Source organism: Oryzias latipes, chromosome 10 (assembly GCF_053564925.1).
Source record: "Oryzias latipes strain Hd-rR chromosome 10, Olatipes_Hd-rR_3.1".
NCBI lineage: Eukaryota > Metazoa > Chordata > Actinopteri > Beloniformes > Adrianichthyidae > Oryzias > Oryzias latipes.
In genome coordinates this window covers 14,921,641-14,932,588 of record NC_136246.1, presented here as the reverse complement: position 1 = coordinate 14,932,588, position 10,948 = coordinate 14,921,641, and the positions used below count along the sequence as shown (strand labels likewise).

At 39.1% G+C, this 10,948-nt stretch overlaps 1 protein-coding gene across 2 annotated transcripts; it reads left to right on the top strand.

Annotated features, from left to right (window-relative positions):
* The first annotated feature begins 286 nt into the window (after positions 1-286).
* Positions 287-9,032, top strand: ubl3b (ubiquitin-like 3b). Of its 2 annotated transcripts, none has more exons than XM_011479992.4 (6): positions 287-534; positions 1,037-1,138; positions 3,513-3,621; positions 4,208-4,294; positions 7,407-7,484; positions 7,660-9,032. In XM_011479992.4, the coding sequence occupies exons 2-6, from the start codon at positions 1,112-1,114 to the stop codon at positions 7,710-7,712; spliced, it is 354 nt and encodes a 117-aa protein (XP_011478294.1). In that variant the 5' UTR covers positions 287-534; positions 1,037-1,111; the 3' UTR covers positions 7,713-9,032. The 2 variants fall into 2 exon arrangements, with proteins under 2 accessions (XP_011478294.1, XP_011478295.1); XM_011479993.4 differs by having other exon boundaries at positions 334-474.
* Positions 9,033-10,948: the final 1,916 nt, after the last annotated feature.

Sequence of the window (10,948 nt, the reverse complement as noted above, 5' to 3'; positions counted from 1 at the left end):
AAACCATACTGGCTAAGAGTGCAAAATAAAACATGGAAACTTGAAAGTGCCAAGAACTTTTCTTTGGGACAAAAAGCAGTTTACTTAGTGCTGTTATGGTTTTTTAGGCTACTGAGCCAACACAGTTTGCCCCCAATAAAGAGGTTTCTGAAAAGATCATAGCGGTTGTTAATTAAACTTAAAAACAAATAAATAAATAAATAAGCAGGTAAGTTATTTTTGTTGGTTTCTTAGCTGTTTTATATTACGATTTGTTTGTTTTTAAAAAAATTGGACGTTTTGTATCATTTTAAACAAGTAATAATTAATAAATTAGAGAACTGCCTGTTTGTGCCGGACTTCATCTCCCAGAAGTAATTGCGAACAAATGTGTTTACAACCAGCTGACATCCGACGTCTTTCCGTCCATTCGCCTCCGATACTCCAAGTCAACCGAAACGAAATCCATACTTGAAAAATTCTTCATGGAAAGCGGTCTGTGCTGACTCGTCAACTCAACTGAATGCAAAATTTTATCGTATTTATCAGATGCAGGTGAGCTTGACGAGACAAGCATTTTATATTGAGTTAGACAGCAAGAGATCAAACAGGCTAAGCTAATGCTAAGGTTAGCCTTCTTCTACCGAAGGACTCGACATTTACGAGAACGACGTTTTGTACCATTCTCTTTCATTCGGAAAGAAAGATTTTATAGCTGTATAACAATATTAGATTGCTAAACGCTTCATGTTAAGCAGTGCATTCTCTTGTCTAAGCAAAAAAATTAAGTTAGCCTTTAGCCTAGCTAGCTTAGTGTTATGTTGACTGGTGGATTATTCTGTTAGAAGCTTAGCCGCTTCCTGTCAAGTCAATACCTGTGCCGATTATCAAAAACTTAACAGCTGATTCTTTGTGTACCACGTGATTGGTTATGCGTCTCCGATTGTGTTGTAATGCCAACTGTGTCATGCTAAATCGCTGGTCAAATAGCTGCTGTATAGTTCCAGTGCCAGGCTGTGGAGATCTGCCTCACACAGTGTTGTTGTTCGTGTCACAGGGCTCTGGCCCCGTCTCCAGCACCTGAAGCACACCTGTCCTGACTGCTCCACGTCCACGGCCTTCCTGCTGAGCCATGACAGCCCAGACGGACCTTGATATGGTGAGTCAAGGCTCTTGAACAATCTGCTGTTCAGGTGCCCACCTGCTGCTTTCAATGTGTACTTCAGAAAGGTGTGCTTCAGTTTTACATAAGATTATTCAAAAGTTAATGTATGCACATTATTCTGAAATGGGGAGGTGGGTGGGGTTATGTTTTTTTTTGGGGGGGGGGGGGGGGGGGGGGGATTAGCCACCATCCACTAACACTTACTATAGATTGTGACGGCTGTTCCCGTGAACACCATCTGTCTAATCTCAGTTAAAACGTTGGCCTACTTTACTTTCAAGGTTCTGATGTCAACGATTGTACCCTCTTCATGTCCTGCCCCCTCATATTTTAGCCACAAGAAAAGACCCAAATTGTGCTGCTAGAGTCTCTACTATTATATTTATTGCTTTGTAAAGTTGTTTATGTACTTTAAAATTAAAACAGCTCTGGATTTCTTGGTATTTTTACACACAGGGCTATACAATTAACTGTATTTTATTCTCTCAATTCTTCAAACATTTGCTTATAATAAGAAGAACCTATTTCAATCGGTTTGTAGGTTTTTTTAGACAAAATAACGTCAGAATAATACATTTATAAAAGGAGAATAACATAAACTGATGGAGCTGTCCATGTTATGTTATTGAAATATTAGTTAGAAATGTTGTCACACGTGTTACTTTGACCTTAAAAAGGCATCTTGAGGTTCATTGCATATCACTGTTGTTGTCTAACAAACCACATAAAGGTGGCTCAATATTTCTGAGGAGGCAAACGTTGTTTTCAGAGAAAGGCTTTAGAGGTGACTCCTAATATTGTCAGATTAAAAATCTTTCCTCAGATGGGACAACCTATAGGACAGTGTCAGGATTTTTGTTGCCATGGACGTTCTGGCAGATTTGATTTTGTTTTTGTGTTGCAGTGGTTGAAAGGGATGGGGACAAAGCCTGTTAATGATGACATGGGCATGTAACCCCACTCTGAGTTTACTGGGTTCATAGGGAGGAGGAGGAGGAGGGAGTACATAGGACCACCATTGGGGGTGGGGGGTTGTGTTTGTAAACAGATCAGAAAGATGTGTTGTCCCCGGCAACGTGGCTCTGTGTCAGATAAGTCTCTTTGTTCTCTGCTTTGTGATTTGTGAACTCATGAAAGTTCCTGCACCAGATTTAATGGCATCCCTCCGTCAGTTTGAAGTGTTGGTTGTGAAAACGGTCTGAATGTTCATGACCACCTATTCCTGAGATGTGACTCAATGCAGTCGGATCATTTTCTACAGCTGCATTCCTTCTTTCTTGTGTTTTCTGGGGAAAAAAGTACAGTATGTGCTTCTGCTTGTGGGCCATGTTAGACACAGAGATGTATTTATAATTTAGTCTACAAAGATAAAAACAGGCAGATATGGTGACAAACAGAAACTGACTGACCTGACTTGTGAGGATCAGAAAGTTTTAAGATGATTTAATCTGTAAATAGTTGTGTTGATTGTTCTCTGATTCCTGAACAGATTAAATAAATATCCTCCGAGGTCTGAGGAAGTTCAGCTGTTCAGTTAGTCATATACATGTGGAGTATCAAAAGATGACGAGTGAATACAATATCTGATTTGACCTTTTACTGTAATGATTGTCAAATACCTGAGTACAACAATGCAACACAGAACAGTGCTCATATAATACCAGTGAAAAGTGCACAAACGCCCTTTTGTTCATGTCCATAAAAAACGAAATGCATCTCTGTAAATATACTTACCCATAAACCGTGTTTCATGTCAGGAGTCATTCCCCTGACTTACAATTGGGATATTACCTTTAAAGGTTATTTATTCATTTTTTTCTTGTCATTGTGGACATTTCAGAGGAGTTTTTACCTGCTGATTTAGACTAAATGTAAAAGTAAGTCAGGAAAAACCTTTCCCATATTCAGGACAAGTGGTGTGTTTACTTTTGTGTGCATTTCAGAGCAGGTCCCACCATTACAAACCCCTCTGCACGTTTTCGGGGTCCCCTATGGTGGCCATGTACATTTAGTGGCGTGGTCCAGAGCTGTCTGGGGACACCTGGGGTTATCGCATTAGGCTGACAAGCCGGCGAGGAGCAGCAGCACCAGCGCTTTCCCCCTTAACCCCACCCTTTTATCTATTTTGTCGCTGTGTAAGCCCCCCATGAATGAAGTCTCCCAGTCAAAAGGTGGAGGTCTGGTGTGGACGAATCTAATCAGACTGGAATGCTTCTGTGGGTCAGCTCATGCCTCAAGAGGTTAGAGGGAGTTCAAGAGTTTCTTCACCACTAATGATGAGGAATTTTAATGGGACATTTGCTGTTTAAGTTGGGTTAAACAGCATTTTTATTATGGAGCCATATTTATCTTCCTTTGTTTGTTTTAGGTGCACCTCCGCCTTATTCTGGTCAGTGGCAAAACGCAAGACTTCACCTTCTCCCCGAATGATTCTGCCACAGACATCGCTAAGCATGTGTTTGACAACTGGCCAGCAGGTACATTTAAGGGCCTGTATTTGGTTTTGTTACTGTGTGTATTTAATGGAAAAAAGCTGCTACCTGCTATACTTGGGTATTTTTAGTATTATAGGTTTTGGTTGCACAAAAAATGAATTTCCTCTGAAAATTATTTACTTAGTTGAGTTTTTAGACTTGTCTTGACGTTTCATTGTATTTTTCCCTTTATATTCATGATGACTTTCAATCATTTTGAGGCTCAGAGCAGTTTTGGCTCCGATTTAAAAAGTTAAAGGGTAAATTTACTAGATTTATAGTTGAATATTCTGATCACGACTAATGTTGCAGGAAGCTGAATTTGTTTAGTTATTGAAGATAAACGTTTATCTATGTGGCTGTGAACTGTACTAAAATGAGAAAATGTATGAGACTTTTCAATCACAGTGTTGGACTTGGTCAAATATGAGCTGAAAAGTGGCTGAAAAATATTGAACTCAAGAAAAACAAATTACATCAAAATCTCCTCTCCTTCATTTTGTAGTTGTCTTCATCTCTGGTTAATGGTGTATCTTTCTGCTAATAAACAAAGAACTCACAGAAACAATCTTTTCCCTCTCACCATCAGGATGGGAGGAAGAGCAAGTGAGCAGTCCCAGTATCTTGCGCCTCATCTTCCAGGGACGCTTCCTTCATGGCAACGTCACCCTGGGAGGTAGGAATAATCTGACCCTGCCTTCAGCCATAAAACTGTTGGACGGACATCCCAGTGGCTGGTTCAGGACAGCTTCTGTTCAACCTCCTCGCAGCAGGAGGTTTATTTTTGTTGTAGATGATCTCTTGCAGCATTAGATTCATGGGAAAGAAATGGGGAAATTCCTGGCGACAGCATGGAATGTGAAGAAAATGAGTTCAGTGTGGAAAAGTTAGCTTGCTTTGGAGCTGTTGAAGAAGGTTTTTGGTACTGTGCTTACATTTATCTAAACCAGGGGTCTCAGCCTTTAACGCTAAAAAGAGACATTTGGTCCAGCTTCTGACTGACAAAAAAACCTGCGAGAGCCGCAAAGTTTAACTTCACTGTTGGGAAAATACACTTTATTTATTTTTATGTGGCCCGTCAGCCATTCATTTATGTAAATATAGCTTTTAATATTTATACTAATTGAATCATAAAAGTGCTGTAATTTTCTGTATTTAATAATCTTAACCTCTTTTACTGTTGACAGCAACCATTGACAGTAAATGAGAACTGGATGGACAACCCATCCCCCCTCGCGTTCCAAACAGGAAGTAACCCCTGGTCCCAAAATGCAGAAATCCCATAGACTTCTATTGAGAAATAAACACCTTAAATCAAGTCATTATGTTCGTCAGAATAACCATTCTTTATCTACTACCTTTTATTAACATGTTTTTTCTAATCCTAATTTTTTTCTTGATATATTTGCTGTAGTGCAAGTTATTTAAGTTACAAACTGACCAATCAGATGCCTCAATAAAAGTAAGTGGCCTTGTGTCAAACGGTAGAAGCGTTTGATTGACAGATTCTCTTTCAGTGAAAGGGGTGTGGCCTTCTAACATGCTCACTGCTGATTGGAGAGAATGATTGCCATAGAAATGTAGACGAACAATCACAGGTTACTGAGGACGTCTGGTTCCAACATGGTGACGGATAGATAGTGCTTAAACGGCGACTGAATTTGACGTCAATTGGTCGGATCCAGAAGCAAGGCATTTTTCTATGGGTGACGTGACACCTGATTTGTCCAGTGATATATTATACAGTCAATGATAGCAATATTACCTTTCAAAATAAAATAGACCCTGTGTCAAACAGGTCATTACTTGAATTAAAAATGCAAAAAACCCCAGCGTTTTCTACAATGTGCTTTAAGTTTATTTTAATAATAAACCACTATTCCCATCATATTCTCAGTTTTCTGGCATGTTTAAAATATAAATCTAAATGACAAAACTTAAAACGGAACTAAAAAATACTAAGTAACTAACAGAAATGAGCCAAAACTTCAAACCTGTTATCTACTGAAACTGTTTTCATTTTTCTACAAAGCGAAAGAGCCACAATGGAGGGATGATGGACCTACATGTGGCTCCAGAGACTCAGGTTGCAGATCTCTGATCTAAACCCACCTGTGCTAGGCTAAAACCAACATACGGGACGCACTGAAAGCTTTATTCCAAAGGCTCACATTTGAACACCTGTATATCGGCTTTCCTTTGTTCCATTTCGGTCCTCAGAAGTTTTGGGAATCCTCCTCATGCAGCCTGGAGGGAACTTTAGAGAAAACATTTGTACTTAAAGTCTTTCTGTAGAGAATGGTTTCCATTCATGTCTTCATGTGTGGATACAGACATCGATATGAGCCAAGCAGAACACTAGCTTTACCAAGAATAAACCTTCAGGATGAGCTTTGGAGATGTCGATGTGCCTTCTTTGGTGGACACTGTTTTTGCACACGACACTCCACCATGGAAGAAATGTGTTAGTCTATTAATAAATAAAGACACGTAAAAGGAAAAAAAAAAAAATCAATGTTTTTCAGCACTCTGCCCTGAACTTATCATTGATTCCACATTACATTTGTTTTTTTTCTGGCATAATTTGGGTTAGAACTACAAAAGAGGAGAATTTTGACATTTAGCTGCAAGATTTCAAAAGTTTTAAATTGACTTAAGTGAGCCTTTGCATTAACACACATCCCCTCCCACTGAGGCCGGGGCAGGAGGGAATGAGCTGTCATCTGTGGACAAAACCTGGAATTTTTTTGTAATTCTGCAATGGGAACATTGCATCACGCTAAAATAATGACTCATAGTTGGAAATGATGCAAGAGTTGTAAACATATAATGTTGGAGTTTGCAAGACTTTCTGTGAATATCTGTTGCACAATCAAATGTTCTAGTCATTGTATTTGTTATTCACTTAGTTCCAGGAAAAGAAGTTCCTCTTTTCTTTCTTCTGACATTAGATCCTGATGTGATTTAATGTGAGACTGAGAGTAATTTAAGGACAGGAGCTGCTGCAGCCAAACAGGAAACACAAGAACCAGAAAAATGCAACTGAATCAGGAATTATTTTTTAATCTATTGTCATGAGGACAATCATGGGTCAATCTATTGCTTAGGCACTGAAGATGCAGCGTTACTAAGCAACAGCTCATTTCTAAACTCTGTCTGTGGCTGTAATAAATATCGGACAAGTTTTGTGCATTATACAAATGTTCAAGCAGCTTTACAATAAAAATGAACAGTAAATAAATGATGGGTGACATGAATTATTATTAAAGTCCCACTCAGATCATCTTTTGATCATTTTTTAAGCATTTCGTGTGGTCTTTTGTTTATCATTATGCCGTTTTTAGGTAAAATCCAATAACCAGTGTTGTTTTCTAGTTGCTGCAGTTTAATAGAAACTTGCCTCTGAGATGTGGCGTGGAGTAAGCCTGCCTTACTTTCCATCATCAATTTGCTTACACACACGCCTGCTAGCTTACAGTCCCTCACAACCTCAAACTAACATTAGCAATGCAACAAGAATGGCGAGAAATATTGTAGCTATCCAGCTGTACAGTTTGGCACCAGATTCCAGCTCATATGAGGAGAACAAAGACGTACATGGATCTAGTCGTCTACTGGTGGATCTACCCGAACACCAGCTGGAAAGCTTTCAGAAGTTGTATCAAACTTTAAGAATGCCATAAAGAAACTAAAAATGTTTTTTTTCCTGTTTCACACAGACTAACAGGACTGTTCCCCGGCAAAGGAAATATATTGATTATTGTTTTTATGTTTTTTTCTCTTTGTAGCTTTAAAACTGCCACCTGGCCGAACAACTGTCATGCACTTGGTTGCCAGGGAGACTCTGCCGGAGCCCAACTCTCATGGTAAAGACCTGTTCTCCATTTATTCTTTGGTTTGTTCAAACAACAAACTATTCCATTTCTTGCAAGTTTAATCACACAAATGTGCATTGATGTTGGGATCCTGTTTGTTTTCCTCGTCCATCCCCTGAGCTGGTGACTTCAACTCTTTTCATGGCTGTGTTGTTTTCTCGCATAGGTCAAAGGAACAGAGAAAAGACTACAGAGAGCAACTGCTGCCTCCTCCTGTAAAGCAACAGGGATGCCCCCCCCACCCCACCCAAACAAAAACATCTCTCACACACATCCAAACATTATGCACACACTCCATCCTTTTCTGCTGCAGGTTTTCATTTCAGCTGCAAATCTGAATGAAATTGCTGGACGTCCCTTCGTTATTTTCTTGAATTAAACATATTTTTTTTGTTGGGGGTGGTAGATGATTTTATTTTCAGCCCCCAAGCTTTTCTTCTGTCAGCATTTTTCTCTGTTCTTTTAATTTGAAAATCCAGCAGCCTCCTCCGCTTCGTGGCTGATGCGTTTTCTGGAGCTGTTTTAAAACGGTGTCATATGTAATGAAAAAAAGTCTTGGAACTCATGACTCGTCATGGACACAGAAGTGCTCTGAAGATTTGTGGAGTGAAACCCCGGTCCTGCTTGTCACACAGACATTTCCCTGGTCTTACTCTATAGTGTTAACCCTCCCGTTGCACTTAACAAGTTTAATTCTGAAGTGTTAATAGTGTCTCATCTTCACATCCATTATGACTTTTTGGAATGCCGCCAGAAGAACTGAACTCCCCGCTTGGTTGAAGACGTGCCATACTCCTCACGGACAGTTCCTGCCTCTGTGACTGCCGGCGCCGGCGGCGCTTTGTGGCTTCATCTAAAAAAAAAAGACAGTTTGAAAACCTGTGGGTCCACCAGAAACAGGAGCAGGCATTCGCTGGCTATCTTCACTGGCTTCAGTGTGAACTTCCTGTCTTCATAAGAGCCATCATGGGAGCCAGTTAGACGCACACAGAGAAGCTGTTTAAGGCAGGAGGAAGGGTGGCGTCTGTGCCCCCCCCACACACAACTATACCCTCAACATAGTTCTTCTGTTGGATAAAACCAAAAAAAAAAAAGGAAATCTAGGCGGTGTTTCACCTCCACGTCATTTGGATGCTGTTGTTTCTTCTCGTTTGCCTTTTATCGTGGAACTCAGTAATATCATTAATATTGAAATTGAAATATATCAATTTTTATCTTGTGTATAGATATTGAATTTTAGTGAGGGTGAGTTTGTGTGTGTGAGTGTGTCTGAAGGTGTATGATGCAGCGGATGAGGACTAGTAAGGGCATGTGATGTTTTTAAGTGAAAAAGTGCTCTGGGAGCGTTGATGGGCTGGGGATCTTCAGAAACAGTGGAATAACCTTTCGATTCCTTCCATTAGTGTCCTTTGGTTTGTGTTCTTCGTCAATAAGTGTCACTGCTACAGATGTTTAGCTCATTATTAATGTAAAAACTTAATGCAATGTGGTCTACATAAATGCTTGTATTATAAATTAATAAATCTTTACATAACTTCTCTTCATTTGCGTTTATTTTCCGAAACTTTTGCGTGAATTTATATTTTTCAGATTCAAATAGTTTGTCACTGGAGGAAAACAGTAATATTTACACTTGAATCAAGGATGATATCAATGAAATAAAAATTCATGATATTATTAAAAGTTTCACTGTAGTTTAGAATATAAAACTAAACTAAGAAATGAAAAACGTACTTACCCTAGTTTTGAAGTTTTAGGATTCTTTGACAGTCTGAAGGTGGGATTAACAATGAATCCCCTAAGAAAACACTGTTCTCTGCTAAGATAAATGCTGACAAAGATAAAAAACTATCCATCCAGATTAATCAAAACTGAATTTACTTGATTTGGAGCACCAAAAATAGATTTTTAGATCATACTTAAAGTACAATAAACAAACAAATAATTGTTACAAATACTAAATCCCATATTTTCACCCAAACAATATGAAAAATTAAATGGGAGCTGGTTTAGCTCGTGCTGGTTTGCGGCGCCTTCCGTCCATGAAACCAGGGTTCAACTCCGGGCTGCTCCCTGTTCCCTTCTCTACCTCTGAGCCGGTCCCAAGCCTGGTTTGAGAAAGTTGCGTCAGGAAGGGCATCCGGCGTAAAACATTGCCAAATTTACCATGCGACTTGTTCGCTGTGGCGACCTCTGATGGGAGAAGCCGAAAGTGGAAGAAGACTTAAAGTACAATAAACAAAGTCCTGCTTTATAAATATTTTGGGTGACATTGACATTTTTTGTGTCTCTAAATGTTCAGAAATTTGCCAAGTTCATGGGTTGATTTAGGGTTTGAAAAAAAATTTGTTTATTTTTTCATATTTCCATTCCGACCTGTTTGATTTGGTATCATACAAATCTTATTTCACATAACTAACTTTATAAACTTATCAGAAAGTGGAACTTTAGGAATGTAAAATTGAATAATTCTGACATTAAATCCAGGCAAAAGCAGGTTTTTGCCTGGAGAAAATAAAATAATTACTTTGAAAAAACATTTCTTATTCGATTTCATAAATTAATATAACACATTTTAAGTTATTTGTATTGATTCATTGATTTTTTTTAGCATTATTATTTGTGTGAAATCTCAGTTTTAACAGAATATATACACCATTGATGTACAAAACTGTTTCTGCAGAGGCCCTGTCATGACCAAGAGGTTCTCTATTGTCTATTAAGAGGAGCAATCAATATTCTTCAATAAAGTTGCATGTGCAACAAGACATCACTTGACTCAATTTGTTTTTGCAGTTTTATTCATTGATCTGTAGGTGGCAGCATTTGTCCATTTGCCTTACAAAATACACATCCTGTTGTTAAAAGGTCTGACAAAAGAGGCCTTCAAACAAGATTAAAAAAATCAAACGGCTATTGAGAAGAAATACAATTAATGTGATGTTTAAAGGAGAATTTACACAAACGTCCTAGACAGAGATAAAGTTCTGAAAATTTGATGGATAAGGTCAGCAAAAAACAGTCGTTTGGTTTGAAGTTTTTCCTAAGCAGCTTCCAGAAATCTGCTCCTGAGGTGAAGCTGCAGCAAAGTCCAGGTTTCCAGTTGACACTTGCAAAAACACCTTGAAGGAAAAGGGCAGTCAAACCTTTGTTAGTTTTTTTGCACTTTTGAACCGACTACTAACATAGATAACAGTCCTCTCATTTTCCATCTGTCTGGATTTGTTTGGTGTGTTTTTTTATGACAGTGTGGGGAGAACAGGAGCAGACCGCAGTGGTGATATGCAGCGTTTTAACGAGAGTTTGGAGACTTGATCTGTTGAAATATCTGCTACTTAAGCCCCACACATTCACAGCTGCCTCTGTGGGATGAATCACCTTCTGTGGCCCACATGACTCGAGGCATGCCGGCATCCAGCCTTAGCGGTTGGGCTGTGGTCCAACGGCCGCTCACT